The 18,012-nt window shown below is 38.7% G+C and overlaps 3 protein-coding genes across 4 annotated transcripts; 2 read left to right on the top strand and 1 right to left on the bottom strand.

The window, feature by feature from the left end:
- Positions 1 to 700: 700 nt before the first annotated feature.
- LOC121752053 (protein ALP1-like) lies at positions 701 to 1,660 on the bottom strand (the record flags this gene model as incomplete). The annotated part of the gene is made up of 1 exon (XM_042146936.1): positions 701 to 1,660. A coding segment is annotated over one exon (960 nt), but the record flags the coding sequence as incomplete, so codon positions are not given.
- Positions 1,661 to 2,857: 1,197 nt separating this feature from the next.
- LOC121752789 (pollen receptor-like kinase 4) lies at positions 2,858 to 4,973 on the top strand. Its single transcript, XM_042147882.1, has 2 exons — positions 2,858 to 3,512; positions 3,576 to 4,973. Exons 1-2 carry the CDS (start codon positions 2,858 to 2,860, stop codon positions 4,754 to 4,756), a joined length of 1,836 nt encoding a protein of 611 aa, XP_042003816.1. The 3' UTR covers positions 4,757 to 4,973.
- Positions 4,974 to 9,521: 4,548 nt separating this feature from the next.
- On the top strand, positions 9,522 to 12,467 carry LOC121750497 (U-box domain-containing protein 52-like). Of its 2 annotated transcripts, none has more exons than XM_042145035.1 (7): positions 9,522 to 9,773; positions 9,853 to 9,974; positions 10,152 to 10,321; positions 10,389 to 10,431; positions 10,512 to 10,800; positions 10,877 to 10,978; positions 11,047 to 12,467. In XM_042145035.1, the coding sequence occupies exons 1-7, from the start codon at positions 9,582 to 9,584 to the stop codon at positions 12,184 to 12,186; spliced, it is 2,058 nt and encodes a 685-aa protein (XP_042000969.1). In that variant the 5' UTR covers positions 9,522 to 9,581; the 3' UTR covers positions 12,187 to 12,467. The 2 variants fall into 2 exon arrangements, with proteins under 2 accessions (XP_042000969.1, XP_042000968.1); XM_042145034.1 differs by having other exon boundaries at positions 10,149 to 10,321.
- Positions 12,468 to 18,012: the final 5,545 nt, after the last annotated feature.

Genomic DNA, 18,012 nt, shown 5'->3' with positions numbered 1-18,012 from the left:
GTGAGTGATTGTGTGAACAAGAGAGGAGAATCTACGGAAGGAAATCTTATTGAATTGCAGAAAAAAACGAGCTACAACGGTCGAAATGATCCGACGGCCTAGATTAATCGACTGATCTTTGATCTAATCTAACGACCACTGAAACTCTCGCTGAAGTGCAGCTGATCCATCAATCTCCACAGTAAGGCCATCCACAACGCTGTCTCTATACCGTCTCTTAAACCGTCTCTTAACTACTATTTGAGCACTATTTGAGGGCCCCACTGTCCTTTTTTCCTCCATCTCTTAACTAAGAGACGGAGGCTGCAACGCTCCGTCTCTTAACCGTCTCTATACCGTCTCTTAATTACTATTCATTCAATTTAATTTATAATTTTTTTTAAAACCCAATTCAATTTAAACAAACACACTTTATTAAAATTAAAACAATATTACAACTTAACATTAAAAAAGCGAAGACATAATTAAAATTCTAAAAAAATAAAAATGACATAATTTAATATTCTCCGCCAAAGTTTTCCCAAATGTGCTCAATTAGATCCTCTTGGAGTTGGGTGTGGGCGCTAGAGTCGCGTGTCCTTGCCCGAATAGCCAACCGTTCTTGTATAGATGGATGCGCTCCACTTCGCGGCGGACTACTTGCAGTTGAGCTTCCGGGGGATTCGGGGTCGAACCAATTTCCGGCATCGGGTCCTTCGTCTCGGACAATCATGTTGTGCAAGATTATGCACGTATACATGATGTCGACCATGCTCTCCATGAACCACGAACGAGCCGGGGCTTTGATGATGTTGAAGCGCGCTTGGAGAACCCCGAACGCCCTCTCCACATCCTTGCGCGCAGCCTCCTGCTTCTGCGCAAAAAGAGCCTGCTTTGGGTTCGCTGGCCTGCCGCACGTCTTCACGAAGGTCGGCCACTTCGGGTAGATGCCGTCGGCGAGATAGTACCCCATTTTATACCGTCGGTTGTTGGCGACGAAGTTGATGGCCGGCGCTTTACCATCCAAAACTTCGGTAAAGAGGTCGGACTGTTGGAGCACGTTTACGTCGTTGTTCGAGCCAGGGACCCCGAAGTACGCGTGCCAGATCCAAAGTCGGTAGTCGGCAACGGCCTCGAGTACAACGGTTGGGTGGGTGCCTTTGTGGCCGCTCGTGTAGGAACCCCTCCAAGCCACCGGGCAATTCTTCCATTGCCAGTGCATGCAATCGACACTGCCAAGCATCCCGGGGAATCCGTGCACTTGTTCGTGCAGGTTGAGGAGGAACTGACAATCCTCCGTGGTTGGCCTCCGGAGAAATTCGTCACTGAAGGCTGCCCGGACGCCTCTGCAGAAGTTGAGCAAGCACAAGCGCCCAGTACTGTCTCCGATGTGCAGGTATTCGTCGAATATGTCGGCCGTTTGTCCAGTCGCAAGCTGCCGGATGGCTGCAGTACATTTCTGCAGCGTCGTGTGGCTGGGACGACCGACCGCGTCGAACCCTTCTCGGAAGAACTCCTCCCTGGCCGCCAAAGTATTCGCTATGTGGAGAAATAGCGGTTTCCGCATGCGGAAACGGCGACGGAAATAGGTATCTCCCCAAATCGGGTTATCGCAGAAGTAGTCGCGTACTAACCGTGCGGCGGCTTCCTCCCGGTTCCGATTGATGTACTTCCGGGAGCGTCGTGGGGGTGGTGCGGCTTCCTCCGCCTCTCGTCGTCGATCTTCTTCGAGTGATTGTTCCATTAATTGACGCATTTGCTCAAAAGGATCCATTTGTTTGAGTTGATTGAAGATGGAAATTGGAGTGATAGAGAGGATTTGAGAGGAATAGATGTGTGTTTGTGTTTGAAATGAGTATGGAATAGAATTATTTATAGAGTAAAAAAATTAAAAATTTAAAAAATGAAAATAAATATTTAACGGTAATATTACCGTTTGAAAAAAAAAAAATTTTTTTTTATTAAAAATCGATTTTTTTAAAAAAAAAATGAATTATTGCGTCATCAGTGACGACGCCCACTCGCGGGCCAGCGAGTGGGCGTCACGCACGCATGGGGACGTGCCACGTGTCTCGGGCGCGTGGCGAGACAGCTCGTCTCGTGTCTCTCCGAGACGAGCTACGCGACGAGCCGGTCGCGAGCTGGAGACGAGACGGCCGCTGCAATGCGTCTCGCGGGGGTCTCGTCTCTCCGAGACGAGACGCGAGCCCGGCGCGAGACGCGTTGTGGATGGTCTAATGCTCTATATATTTTACAATTTTTATATAATGATATTGTTTTAATTTACTTTAATTAATTCATAACCTTTCAAAATATCTTAGTCATGATACTAGTAATTACTCCATCCGTCTCAGAAATTTTGTTACATTTCGTCTGTCACACAAAATTTGTTAAATTTCATTTTTTAGCATTTTTTGTAGTAGATCTCACATTCCACTAACTTATTCTCACTCACATTTTATTATAAGATTAATACTTTAAAAGTATGGCCTACCATCAAGCAAAATTTTCAACCCAATTCTCATTACATTTCTTAAAACTCGTGTCCGGTCAAACTGTGACAATATTTAAGGGACTATATAAAAATGATCTTAGCTTATCACAAGCTATATAGTTTTCCCGTTACTGAAATTGAATTTTAGTCCATGCAAAAACGCGGCAGATATATCGGTATGAATCAGAGAACACAATGGTTAGTCACAAAAGAAAACAAGAATATTACTAAAATTAATCATTTGGCAAACTCTGCCACACACATTTCTCCTCTCTTTTCTCCTCCCCTTCCCACCCACTGTCGCCGGCAGGACCCCCCTGCCGTCGGCCTCGCGCCACCCCAAAGTGAGCGCCCCACCCCTCCCCACGCTCCTACGCCATTACAATGGCTAGGACACCCCTCACTCCTCCACACGCAATCTTCCTTTTCCTCTTCCTCCTCCGTCACTCCTCCGCCCAGCCGGAGCTCCAAGCCCTCCTCAAATTCAAGGCCTCCATCACCAACAGCGCCGCCGCCCTGTCCAACTGGAACCCCCCCATCCCGCCATGCACCGGCAGCAAGGCCAACTGGATCGGCCTGCTCTGCGAGAACGGCGCCGTCGCCGCCCTCTACCTCCAGAGATTGGGCTTGGAGGGCGCGATCGACGTCGCCGCCCTCGCGCAGCTGCCTAATTTGAAGATCCTCAGCTTCTTCGGCAACAGATTCGCCGGCCCTCTCCCTAATCTGGCTCTGCTCCGCAATGTCAGAGCCGTTACCCTGTCCAATAACAAGATGTCCGGCGCTATTCCGGCCAATGCGTTTCTAGGCATGACGGCGCTGGTGAAGTTAGACTTGGACGACAACGTGTTCTCGGGTAAGATCCCGGCCTCCCTGGCCGGTCTCCCCACCCTACTGGAGCTCATGCTGCAGAACAATATGTTCCAAGGCGGCTTACCTCCGTTCCAAGAAGGTAAACTGATGAACTTCAGCGTCGCCAACAATGACCTCTCCGGCGAGATTCCTCCCAGCCTCAGCCATCTGGAAGCTTCTGCCTTTTTAGGTTGGTTAGTCACTTTTTTTTCAAATTTGTTTTACTTTTTAACTATTGGAAAATATACCACAGGAAACAAGGATTTATGCGGAGACCCTTTGCAACGATGCCCGAACTTCCGGCTCTCCATTGGAACAATTGTCATGATGTTACTCGTCGTCGCCGCGGTGCTGGTCGTTCTGGTAGTGGTTATAGTCATCCTCTGTCGCCGGAGAGCCACTCCGCGGCAGAACCACGACGAGATAGCGAATGCCGCTGTCCTCGTCTCCCACTCCGCCGCCGATCCGGTATCTGATCCGGAGCGCGGGGAGCACCCGGCCACGGCCACGGCCGATCAGCCGAATGTGAGAATGACCTTTTTAAGAGAGGACCGTGATGTATTTGATATGATGGATTTGCTTAAAGCGTCCGCTGAGATCCTGGGCAGCGGGCTATTTGGGTCAACCTACAAGGCCGCTCTAAGTGAGCGGCAGATAGTGGTGGTAAAGCGGTACCGCCACATGGGCAACGTCAGCAGGCAGGACTTCAACGAGCATATGCGCCGGCTCGGCCGCCTCAGCCACGCTAACGTTGTGCCACTTGTCGCCTTCTACTACCGGCGGGATGAGAAGCTCCTCGTCTACGACTACATCAACAAGACCAGCCTCGCCGCGGTCCTCCACGGCAACCGCTCCCGCGCCGGCCGAAAAGTCCTGCACTGGCCGGCGCGGCTGGGCATCATAAAAGGGATAGCCAGAGGGCTCCTCTACCTCCACAACGACCTCCCGAGCCTCACGGCCGCCCACGGCCACCTGAAATCGTCGAACGTAATCCTCGATTCCGAGCAAACGCCGTTGCTAACGGACTACGGGCTTGTCCCGATCGTGAACCAGGAGCATGCTGAGCAACACATGATTTCCTACAAGTCGCCCGAGTACAAGCACACGGGCCGGATAACGAAAAAAACAGACGTCTGGAGCCTCGGGATCCTCATCCTTGAGATCCTCACAGGGCGCTTCCCCGCGGACTTCCTGAAGCCGAAGAAGGACGCGCCGGACGCGGACGCGGCCACGTGGGTGGAGTCGGTGGCCAAAGACGAGCCCGATGTGTTCGACGCGGACATGGCCGCGGAGAGCGAATGTGAAGCGGAGATGATGAAGCTACTGAGGATAGGGTTTGTGTGTTGCAAGGCGGAGGTGGAGGAGAGGCCGGACATAAAAGAGGCGGTGCAACAGATTGAGGAAGTTAAGGATAGACAAACGGTTTCAATTTAGACGTGAGAAACTAGCTTGAATCGTCAAGGTTATCTTTAGATTTAGTGTGTTAAGATATGCTTGTTTTGCATCTTGATGATTTAGGGTTTTCTTTTTTCTTTTTTTACTATCATTTGAGTTGATCTTAGGCTGAGAAAGGTTTGGTAGAAGCAGCACACTGTTAGAAAACCAGCTCATTGTAATTACTCTTATGTTGATGTCAAGTGGGATTCTTGCAGTTGAGATTGTTAATTACATCACGACCGCCCTTCTAGGGTATAATAAATGCGGCGATCGCGACTTAACAGGGCTTAAATGCAATCAAAGAAAAGGGCTAGGGTTTTATAAAAAGGGGTATGACCAAGGAAATAAATGAACAAAAATCAAAGAGAGAAGGTCAGGGTGACGCTTTGACAGACAGACCAAAGAAAAAACAATTATCATCATTGATATTCAAGATAACAAGGGTTCAGCGTACTCCAAAACATAACATGTCTTTAGATTCTAAACGGAACTCAAAATAGTGTCAAGATCAAACAATAAGTAAAACAAGTTTCAGCGGAAGCATCCAAGAGAAGAGTGAAGTTATGTATGAAGGCACAACGACACTCACAGATCAAAGATAAACAATTCATTCTTCAATTAACTTGCTCAACACCACCATACTCTCGTCGCCGCTCAACCTGCACATAGGGAAAACACATGCATGGCTGAGTACTATAAGGATACTCAGTGGACTTATGCCGAAAACATTTTCAATAAAAGTATTATTTATCATGCCATACATAAGTAACCATCAGGGTTTTATCTTTAGAAAGGCCCGAGGCACTCAAAATCATTTCTCATTGTAAAAGTCGACTGATCAGTCATTTTCCCATAGACGTTAGCCATATCTGCCAATACATGACTTGAAATGTGGCCACAAACCAAGTCACTAGACCAGCCAGCCCGTACGCTAGCACACAGTCTACCATAGATGTACACTAGTCCAAGTAGGGTTTGCGGCCCTACGAGAACCCGAATTCGATTTAAATAATAATGGCATAAAGCCATATCAGATAGGCACGTTAAAATAAAACAAGGCATGATAAGCACAGTTTCATTCCCATCGATAAAACATTTAGGACATCGTCCTTATTTAAAAGAAAGCCCACCTCACTTGTTTAGATAACACAATACACAACTCAAAGCAACCCTCGTTCCTTGTGCTCAAGTATGCACGACAACCCTTGTCAACACCACAATACAATCAGCCTTTCATCACAAAAATTATCATGCATGCCCTAACGTTCCTTCCATCGTCTCTTTAATTTACCCATCCCAAACGGTCATCAACACAAGGAAACACACCATAGCTTACATCAACGAACAACACATCACTTCATCATAGAATGGGTTCCTTAACACATATGCATCATGTATATCATTCAAAACTTAACAACATATATTATTTTTATATGATAGAAATCTGGCAGAATAGCGCAGTCTAATTTTACCACAATACAGTAGACACATCAAAGATCATCCAGTTAAAATTTCACATCAAAATCACATCTTTAGGTCGGTCAAATCAAAAACGAAACTCACTGGACGAGAATACAAATTCTGGCAGAACTGCGCAGTCTACTTCAAAAATTCATTAAAATTTCATCTTTCTTCCAAAACGGCTGAAATTTACACACAACACAGAAGAAACCTTGAAGTTTACTCAGTTAAAATTTCGCACCAAAATAAGATCGTTTGGTCAGTAAAACACACATCGGAATCTACTGTCCGAACACCACAGTTGCCATGCTTCCAAATTTCGAATTAAGGTTTATCAAATATTCATCCAAACACATATATTCATGCTTCCAACACATAATCATGCTTCAAAAAGATCTCACCATCATGTTCTCATATATTCACATAGCATTCACCACAAATCATCCATAAGTTCATTCATAAACAACCATAAACGCATATACATATCTTTTTCTCATGCAACCATCAATCCCACCCGATTAAATCTTAGATCTACGATCTCTACACTCATTATATGCATGAAGGAATCAAAATCAAGGTTTCAATGGAGAGGATGAGGAAAAGAAATTCAATTATACCTTTCTTGATCGAAACGATCGGTAGAACAAAGTAAAATCTTGATTCTTCAACAATTCTTGAGGCTTCAACTTAAATTCTTCTCAAAAAGATGAAGAATTCTTGGAGAAAGATAGAAGAAAAATTGAGAGAGAGTGGGAGAGTGGAGAGTGGCGTGTAGTTAGTGGCTAGGGTTAGGGTTTTCCTCCCTTATTTATAGAGATAATTTCCAAGATTTGATTCTCCATAATTAATTAAATGAATAATGTGGAGTTAGAGAAAGAGAGGGAGAATGGCGTGAATTATGGGAGAAGAATAAGGAGGAATTCAAAATCAAGGCTATTTAATTAGCCTATGATTTAATTTGGTATTTCACGGAGTAGAATAAAATAATTCCGGAGCAGAATAAAATAATAATTTCCACCATTAAAATAGGGAAGTAGGCGATTTTTATTCCTCTCCCACAAGGAATTAAATTCAAATTCTAATTTAAATAGGATATGGCAAGATCTCCTTAGATATGGTAAGATTGCTAGGATATTTGTATTTATTCATTGAAGGGAATAAATAAGGGATCAAATAATATAATAAAAATAATTTCCTTCTCCCATAATAAGAGATTTTTGAAATCTCCCTTGGAACAAGCATAGGGGTCGAATTCTCATGGGGAAAAATAAGGAATAATCAGGTTTTGGATTTAATTTGGATAAATATCCCAAACAATTAATTAAATCCAAGGAAAAATAGGATTTTTCTCCAATAATAACAGGGATCGAAAATGCCAAATGAATATTGATGCTCCTATTTAATCTCACTCATCCCTTAAGAAATAATTCGCCACAATATATTTCACCTCGCATAGATTATTCACACAGCCACGTCACAATTTCAACCATTTTCACTTCCACCACATATTCTCAACACTTTGACCTTTCAATGGCCACGTCATATGTTCCACGTCTTTGACTATTCAACAGCCACGTCATATGCTCAACGGATTTGACTAATCAAATCAAATCTAAATTCCAAAACGAAATTAGGTCACACAGAAAACATGCAATTAATTCACTCATCATTTAATTCACATACTTCACGGCATTAAAAGTATTAAATGCAAAAATTTTATGCTTCGCAAATTAGTGGGGCGTTACATAAGTTTTCACCATCTTAACTAGGGATCTTAACTAGGGGTGGGTAGGTACGGTATACCTTACCGAAACCACCATACCGTATACCTTACCGTAAATTCGGTATGCGAAAAAATCATATCTTTATCTTATCAAAATTTTCGATATACCGAACTTCGGTATACCTTATTTTAAGTATGGAGAATTTTTATACCGATATCGTACCTCATTTTCGGTATGCCGTACCAAAGTTCGGTATACCATACTTTTGCGGTATACCTTACTTTCAATATCAATGAAAATTGAATATTTGAGTTTTTAGAATAGTATTTATATTTCATAGTAATTTAAATAATATACGGGGTATTAAATACTAGTATATTTTATTCATATTATATTATATTTCACAATAAATTTTATTATTTAAAAATATATAAAATACTTTATAAGTATATTATTATATTCATATTTTACGGTATATACCTTAAAATATGACATCTTTTGTGGTACAAACTAAAAAGGAAAGTGTGACATCTATTATGGGACGGAGAGAGTACTACATAAGAATTTTTCAATTGGCCGTTAAATTTAGAGGGATAAATTAATTTAAATTTTTTGAAACGATTAGTTTCAGAGATTAGCTGCATGGTGTGATCACTTTTAATCCAATGGTAATTTGATTTAGGGTTTCCCGTTTTTGGTTGCTTTTATTTCTTCATGGCATGAAGAGAGGCAAAATAATTTGGGACTAACCTAAAATCTAAGCAGTTTGTTGAATGTAGAAATCTAGGGCCTATTTTTTGTGATTATTCAAGATATAAGTTTCTCTTATAAGAGAGAGGCAACTGCAATGAATTGATTATATTTCACATGCTTTAATGTCGGATAATTCATGCTTAATCCTTTTTGTCTCAAGGTTCCGATATACTTCCTCTGTCCCACTCTACGTGGAGCATTTCTTTTTCGGCATAAGATATTATGTAGTGTTGTTTTGTGAGTAAATAATAAAGTATGAGAAGAAAAAAATGGAAAGAATGGCGTATATGTTTGTCATTTAGAGTAAGACATACCAAAAATGAAAATATGTCACTTAGAATGAGACGGATGAAGTAATTTTCTCATTTGCATGCTATGTTTGCCATTTGTCACTTAGAATGGGACGGATGAAGTAATTTTCTCATTTTGCATGCTCTGTTTGCCGCTAGTGATTGAACTCATATTAACACGACTTTTATTAATTCTCAATCGGCTTCAAATTTTACTAAATGAATTTTTTAGTATCTTGTATTTTTAATGCATAATAATTTGATATTATGCATTGGGTGAGATACTAGTTTTAATTAAATTATAGGTGAATTTGAGTTGACGATTAGCATTTCGAATATGTGATGTGATAAAATAGGAGAAAAGATAACAAACATGTAAGGAGTAGAGAATTACGGTCTATCTACCACTAGTCTACATTTTGAAAAAGGAGAAGAGAGGCAGCCCATATTATCAGGGAAAAGGGAATGAACAAGTAATTAATTAAAAAATCGAAGCAAAATGGATTTCATTAGAGAGTTTGGTTCGTCAATGAATCTGAAACAAGATTCATTGAGTGAAACCAACTCGATCTTGTAAACATTTTAGGGTGTGAAATGGCAGGACAGAGGGAGAAGGTTGCAGTAGCCATAGACAAAGACAAAGGGAGCCAAGCTGCATTGAAATGGGCCGTCGATAATCTGTTGGGCAAAGGCAAAAGTGTTAACCTTGTTCACGTCAAACTCAAGGCCAATGAATCCACCAAAGACGTCTTCCTTCCTTTCCGTTGCTTCTGCACCCGCAAAAACGTACCTACCCCTCACCTTCTTCTTCTTCTTCTCCGTATTACTACTATTATAATATCAATCGACTGCTCTCTCGTGCCAGATTCAAGTGAATGAAGTGATAATACAAGACTCGGACGTGGCAAAGGCCGTGAGCGATTACATCAAGAGCAACTCAATCGAGACACTGGTGATGGGTTCCTCGCCCAAGAACGGCTTCGTCAGGTCACACAAGATTATCATTACTATTACTATTATTATTATTATTATTGTATTATAGAGTAGCTAGTAGTATTTAAGATAACTCATCTAGGGATGGAATTCTATGAATAAAACTGTCATTTTAGTAGTATATAAATATAAATAAAGAAGGGCTACTTACAACACTCTTTGGCACAGAAGATTCAAGACTGTTGATATTCCGGGCAACGTGATGAAAATGGCGCCAGAGTACTGCACCGTTTACGTGATCTCCAAAGGGAAGGTGGCATCCTGTAGATCTCCATCGAATCCCAATCAAAGAGAGCGTGAGCGTGAGCATTCACTTCACAACTCACTTAATGGAGGACGAGGTATGTTTTCACAACCTTCGTTTCTTCACGTGTTAGTGTTACTGAATCGGTAGGTTGTTGTTCATAGCATATGTAGCCAAGCCATCAATGGAGGAAACAGATTCAATCAGGTAGGGCAAGTCACCTACTAATTATTGTACATTCATACTAGTATTATACAGCATTGGATTGAAGAATATTAGATAAACAGGTCGGCCTTCAATAGAGACAAAGCTAAGCGGTCGTATGGAGAGCTTTCGATGGGTGAGAGTGACATATCATTTGTGGGGTCAGCCAGGCCAAGCAGCGACCGCATATTCGATCAGGATCCGTTCATTCCCGCTCGTCTCTCCAATTGCTCCGACCCAGATAGCCGCTTGAGTTTTGGATCTCCATTCTCCAATCCTAGATCATCTGATGCTACTACTAACAGTTTTGGAGTATACTCATCCACCTCCCAGGAAAGTGGAAACTTTTCGTGGTCGGGCTCACAAACCCGGGTAACAACACAACACAACACAAAACAATACAAACAAATATGTTTATATTACAATAAAATCATTTTCTTCATAACAGGACGATGTAGAAGCAGAGATGAGAAGGCTGAAGCAAGAGCTCAAACAGACCATGGACATGTACAGCACAGCATGCAAAGAAGCACTCACAGCCAAACAGAAAGTATGTTTGTTATGCTACCAATTAATTGAACTAAATTAATATTTTCATTAAAAATCCAAATAAGCTAGGCACTAGAGCTTCATCGCTGGAAAATAGAAGAAGAACAACGACTTGAGGAGGCACGCCAAGCTGAGGAAGCCGCATTAGCAATCGCAGAGAAGGAGAAACAGAAATGCAGGGTTGCTGTCGAGAAAGCAGAAGCGGCTCAGAGAATAGCTGAACTCGAAGCACAAAAAAGAATCAATGCTGAAATGAAGGCACTCAAAGAATCAGAGGAGAAGAACAGAGTGCTGCATAAGTTTGCACAAAATGATGTCCGATATCGCAAGTACAGCATTGAGGATATTGAATCATCCACCCACTACTTTGCAGAATCTCGTAAAATTGGGGAAGGCGGATACGGGCCAGTCTACAAGAGCTGCCTAGATCATACAGAGGTTGCAATAAAGGTTCTTCGCCCGGATGCAGCCCAGGGAAGGTCACAGTTTCAACAAGAGGTGGAAGTTCTGAGTTGCATTCGACATCCTAACATGGTTCTCCTCCTAGGCGCATGCCCAGAGTACGGATGCCTTGTCTACGAGTACATGGCTAATGGAAGCTTAGACGATCGCCTGTTTAGGCGAGGAAACACTCCGGTGATCCCTTGGCAACTCAGGTTCCGTATAGCTGCTGAAATAGCTACTGGACTCCTTTTCCTCCACCAGGCAAAGCCAGAACCACTCGTACACCGAGACCTCAAACCAGGCAACATTTTGCTTGACCGCAACTTTGTGAGCAAGATCAGTGATGTTGGGCTGGCCAGACTTGTTCCTCCTTCAGTAGCAGATTCGGTCACACAATACCGAATGACCTCAGCAGCAGGAACATTCTGCTACATAGACCCCGAGTATCAACAGACCGGGATGCTTGGCATAAAATCAGACATATACTCACTTGGTGTTATGCTGCTTCAAATTATAACTGCCAAACCCCCAATGGGATTGACTCACCACGTTGAAAAGTCTATCGAGAGGGGGACCTTCGCTCAGATGCTCGACCCACAAGTTCATGACTGGCCGGTCGAAGAGGCCACCGTTTTTGCCAAGTTAGCACTCAAGTGCACCGAGTTGAGGAGGAAGGACAGACCTGATCTCGGAACTGTGGTGCTACCCGAACTCAACAGATTCAGAATGCTTGCTGAGCAATCCATGCCCACCACCTATCACTAATTGCAATTGCAACATTGATTTGATCAGCTAATTGGCCATTCACTAGCACATTTTTGTTGAATTTTTTTTTTTGCTAAAATCTAACTCTTCAAGGAATGAAGATGAGTCTTGTATTTCTCCAGCCTTGCAACTATATGTTAGTTGTCAGTCACAAACCCATCTTCTTGTTATGGAATGTATAAATGTGTGATAGAGAACTTGATTGTCGGTATAGAATCATTCTTGTGACATAACCAAGTTTTGGTATTACTCAACTTATACATGAGATTATATTTCTTAAACTTTTGTGTATCAAATATAATATGTTATGGTAAATAAAGCAAATGATTCAGATAAACATAACATACGACAGAGTAGTAATTCAAATTTGGACATGACTCAGTGATGTTTGCAACAAAATCACATAAAATAGTAACTAGAGTAAAAGAAAATCTCAACTAAGATGCTTCTACAAATTCTATATGTAGACAAACATTTCTGTCCATTCTACAGATAATTTCACCAACTCAGTACATATAGTGCAATGCACATGTAGTTTATGTGAAATAAACTCAAAGATAAAAAAAGTTATCGTGCCAAGATTTGGATCAACTAAGGATGACATCTGTCTATTTGCTGGAAGCTTAAGGAAAGAAGACAATTCTATTTTGAATTTTGTGTTGTAAAAGTCATAGCTAGTTTCTTGAAATGAGGAACCAAAATCTCATATTTGGTTTTGCTACTGAAGTCGGTTAAGATGAGCTAACCGACTTGTAAGCCTATAAATATGTCTTTCATTTGGATATGTAGTAGGCATGAGAAATAGAAAAAGCTATCAATTTAGAAATTAAGTTCTCCACCTCTTTGAGTGAATTCTCTCTCCACTTATCTTAAAATTCATATTTGCAATCAAACTTTTATTTGATCCAACAGTTTATAGTCACCTAATGGTATGCCTGCTGAAAATAGACAACCTAAATTCTCTGCACAACTCTAAGAAATTTATCTTGATCCATATAAGTAGTTCCAAAATACCTTTCCCATGACAGGTCAGAAGGCGGATCCGGATTACGTGACATTTTTAATCCTAGTTGTCACTACTTCTCTTCACATGGCGTATGATGTGTAAAACAATAGGGTTTGAAATTAAAACATTTGAGAAACAAAATAGTATATCAGTCGATTCAAAGTATGCTTTTTTAGTCAAATTCTTAGATTTATCGAAAAAGCTATGGAAGGAAACAATGTCGTAAGGTTTTAAATTTCTGTTGTGCAGATGCAGACTTTAAAATTGTCCACGTAGGTCATATTTTAGAGACAGAATTCACTAGTCTAGGCATACCAAGGTGGCATTGTGACATGGTATGTCCAATCAATATTTATTTGACAAATGGAAATAGATTAACACCCAAATTAATCTTGCATAATACCACATTCTCTTTGTTTGGAAATATACCAAAATATGGTAACATTATTAGGACTTCCTATATGAAATATTATGGAGTATTAATGTATGTATCTATATATACACATGTATTTTTTGGGATGTATTCAGATTCATAAGTTAAATAGTGTTCAAAATCAAAACACTTGTAGTCCATTGGATCTTGTGATCTAATGGTTAGATTAATTCTATGTGTCATCTAATAATGTAGATTATTAGTCTAATGATGTAGCTTGGCTAATAATGTACTATTTTAGTAAAATAATGTAGCATTTTAGTATAATAATGTAGCTCAACTAATAATGTAGATTATCTCAACCATCCAATCTAAGGATCTAAGGGCTGAGATTTGCTTTGATTTTTGACATAATTTCACTTATTGACCATAGTGCGCCCCTGTATTTTCATATATATAAATATATATAGAGTCCTATTATAGAGTCCTATAATATGCAAATCCATTCCTTATTGCTGAACTGCAAAACCAAACTAAATTAGGCTTTTTTATCTAGTTTTTTATAGATGAGATGTGCAGATGTATAAATTATTTCCGCCTTCATCACAAACTTATTTTACTACAATCCAAGGCAAATAAGTCATAAAATATTATAATGATTTAACTTCATTACAGAATATATTACTTCATTCCAGTAGGTTTTTACTTCATTCCAATAGGATTATTACTTCATTCCAGTACATATATGCTGTTTCGCGGACGTAGACGTCAAGACCATCCCTTCGACGCTTTGATAGTCCCGAAATTCCAGCTATGACAATAAAATGAAGTGATAGCCTAATTGAATGGGGGTAATAAGCCCATGGAATGATGTAATAAACTATTTGAATGAAGTATGTGTAGAAGCATTTGAAGTCCTACTAGAATGAAGTAAAAACTTTGTCCAATGAAGTAATAACTTTATTGAATGAAGTAATAAACCTACTGGAATTGTATTTTTTCAAGTGAATAAAGGAAAAAACCAATTGAATGAATTCGAATGAAGCATATGTTGAATTATTTCAAAACCTAGTGGACTTAAGTAAAAATATAGTGTAGTTTCAAGGTATTACGTACCAGAATGAAGAAATAGACCTACTGGAATGAAGAAAAATGAGCTTGTTATGAAGACCAAAATAATTTTACACATCAGTGAATCTCATAAAAAAAATAGATCTAATGGCCCTATTTTAGTCTCTGGTTCGGTCTTTAACATTAGTTCGACATTGACTCTAATTGACTCTAATATATATACCTTATATATAGAGTCTCATTATTCACAAATCCACTCTTAAAGACAGAACTAGAGACCAAATTTAAGCCCTTAGATCTAATTTTTAATGGCTGAGATTAGATCATGCTTTATTAATTTCACTCCTTCATTAGGTAGACAATTTACTTCAATCAAGGGGTATTTTGGTCAAAATCCATTTGGGGTGAAAATCCATTTAGGGTAAAAATTTCGCATACCTCTTTCGCCTTCAAAATTTCGCGCACCTCTTTCGCCTTCAAAATTTCACACACCGTGTTTCTCTTTCGCCTTCATTCAATTCACTGTGTTTCTCTTTTGCCTTCATTCAATTCACGCGTTTTCTTCATTCTCATTTCTCCCTCTTTCTTCGCCGTTTCTCTTTCGCTTCATTCAATTCACGCCGTTTCTCTTCATTGTCATTTCTCCCTCTATCTTCTTCTTCAAATCGACAGATTCCACAGTTTCTCTTCTGCAAATCGACGAGATAATCGTCGACCGGGACTAAAATCGACAACATTTACAGGAAGTCGATTAATCGTCGACTAATCAAACATTCGAAATGGTTGACACAAGGAAGTCGTCGACCAACAGTGGACGCCAGTTACGTTCTGGCAGAACATCCGGTGAAGGTAATACACCTTGAACCTTTCCAGAGTTCTTATTCTTAATTTACTTCATCTAATTCTTAAATTTGTTTCTGATTTTAGTGAAAGCAGAACTCAAATATTATCGAAAGAAGACAGCAGTTATTGGAAGAAAAATTGATGAGGAAGAAGGTATAAAAACTACTCCCTCCGTCCCATGCTACTCGCACTTTTCATTTTAGGCCGTAAATTTGGGATTGATTTTTTTGTGTAATTAAAAAAGAATTTTAGGTGTAATGAGACATCACTTAATAAAAGAGCTCTTAACTTAAACTAACATATTAATTAAATGCATTAATTCTAACTTAAATTATAAATAGTGTAAGGACTTTGTGACGAGCCGAAAAGCAAACGTGCGAGTAGCACGGGACGGAGGGAGTATTTGTTATGAAGTATTAATTTGATAAAATGAAGTTAAAGCCATAATGTATAATCCTATGAAGCAGTAAATTGGTAAAATGAGGTAATAAAACATAATAATGAAGTAATAGACACTATATATGAACAATCTATTTACCATGTTGTATGGATTTAGGGTTTTTGGTTAAACTTAAATGTTGTGTTGTTTGCACATTTAAATGAACTACATATTCTATTAGATGAAGTAGTAAATTGGAAAGATGAAGTAATAAATTATGATAATGAAGTAATATAAATGACATGTTTATACAGTAGGGTTTATTACTAAAATGAAGTAATAAATTAAGATAATGAAGTATCAAACTCTAAATAATAATATTATGTTTTTTTTTGTGTTGAATGGGTTTAGAGTTTTAGGATTGAACTTAATTGCATTATTGTTTGCATATTCAAATGAACTGCATATTCTATTTTATTATATAATAATCTTATATGATGGAGGTAACACAACTGACATGTTTTCCTATTATCTTTAACTTAGTTGTTGTGAAGTATTGAATTGATATAATGAAGTTATCTATGTGCTAAATGAAGTAATATACACTAACTCGATGTATGTAAAGGCTTAGAAATAATTATGTGCCAGAAGGTAAAAAGTGAAGTCTAATCTTTTTTTTTTAAATATTGTACATATAATGAAGTAAATTGAGCATATAGTGTACTGTATTGATTTTTAAGAAGTATAGATTTAATATCTGTTTTGAAGTATTGAATTGATATTTAATGAAGTTAATCGTGTATTTAAAGAAGTAACATAGCATTCCAATTGAACTATCTATAATTGTGGATGATATGTTGTATATTAATTCTGTGTTTCTTATGTATAGGTAAAACTTCCCAAAAGAAGAATTGCAAGTATTTCTTCTGAAATCCCTCACACAGAAGGTAAAAAATGAATTTAAAGCATAGATGCATGAAATATTGTATTCATATGATTAAGTTAACTACATATTAACTGAATATACTATTTGATTATGTGATATACTATTGTTGTGTTGTTTGCATATTCAAATGAACTACATATTATGTTTGATTAAGTAGTAAATTTGTAAGATGAAGTAATAAAACGTTATAATGAATTAACACACTCTAAATATGAACTATCTATTTATTGTATTGTATGGGTTTAGGGTTTTTGGATTAAACATGATAATGAAGTAACAGACTCTAATTATGAACTACCTATTTACTGTGTTGTATGGGTTTAGTGTTTTAGGATTAAACTTAACTGCTGCGCTGTTTGCACATTTAAATGAACTACATATTCTTTTTAATGAAGTAGTAAATTGTTAAGATGAAGTAATAAGTTATGATATTGAAGTAATATAAATTTGTAAAATGAAGTAAACATGATAATGAAGTAACAGACTCTAATTATGAACTACCTATTTACTGTGTTGTGTGGCTTTAGGGTATTAGGATTGAACTTGACTTCTGTGTTGTTTGCACATACAAATGAACTACATATTCTTTTCAATGAAGTAGTAAATTGATAAGATGAAGTAATAAATTATGATGATGAAGTAATATAAATGCTCTGTTTAAACAGTAGGGTTTATGACTGAAATGAAGTAATAAAACATAATACTGAAGTAACAGACTCTAAAAATGAAGTAATAACACTTAATAATGAAGTAACATAGTATTCCAAGTGAACTATCTATAATTGTGGATGATATGTTGTATATTAATTCTGTGTTTGTTATGTATAGGTAAAACTTCCTCTCCAACTAGGAAGAATGCAAGTAGTTCTAAAATGTAATATCTATAATTGTAGCTCATATAAATGCATATAATTGTGCACACAGCTAAAATGTGAAGTTAACTAGTATGTAAATATATAGTAATGAAGTTTCATGCCCTACTGTGAAAACCTATGAAGTAGTAAATTGATAAAATGAAGTAATAAAACATGATAATGAAGTAACAGACTCTAATTATTAACTACCTATTTACTGTGTTGTATGGGTTTAGTGTTTTAGGATTAAACTTAACTGTTGCGCTGTTTGCACATTTAAATGAACTACATATTCTTTTTAATGAAGTAGTAAATTGTTAAGATAAAGTAATAGAAATAACCTGTTTGCATATA

Source organism: Salvia splendens, chromosome 10 (assembly GCF_004379255.2).
Source record: "Salvia splendens isolate huo1 chromosome 10, SspV2, whole genome shotgun sequence".
Lineage (NCBI taxonomy): Eukaryota > Viridiplantae > Streptophyta > Magnoliopsida > Lamiales > Lamiaceae > Salvia > Salvia splendens.
The sequence above is the reverse complement of the archived record's forward strand: the minus strand, read 5'-3'. Positions and strand labels throughout refer to the sequence as shown.

Excerpts from the sequence above, each read along its gene's own strand:
- LOC121752789 (XM_042147882.1), top strand. The coding sequence starts at position 2,858 with ATGGCTAGGACACCCCTCACTCCTCCACACGCAATCTTCCTTTTCCTC. Across the intron at positions 3,513-3,575 it reads GGAAGCTTCTGCCTTTTTAG|GAAACAAGGATTTATGCGGA; the intron begins GTTGGTTAGTCA and ends AATATACCACAG.
- LOC121750497 (XM_042145034.1), top strand. The coding sequence starts at position 9,582 with ATGGCAGGACAGAGGGAGAAGGTTGCAGTAGCCATAGACAAAGACAAA. Across the intron at positions 9,774-9,852 it reads GCTTCTGCACCCGCAAAAAC|ATTCAAGTGAATGAAGTGAT; the intron begins GTACCTACCCCT and ends CTCTCGTGCCAG. Across the intron at positions 10,801-10,876 it reads GGTCGGGCTCACAAACCCGG|GACGATGTAGAAGCAGAGAT; the intron begins GTAACAACACAA and ends TCTTCATAACAG.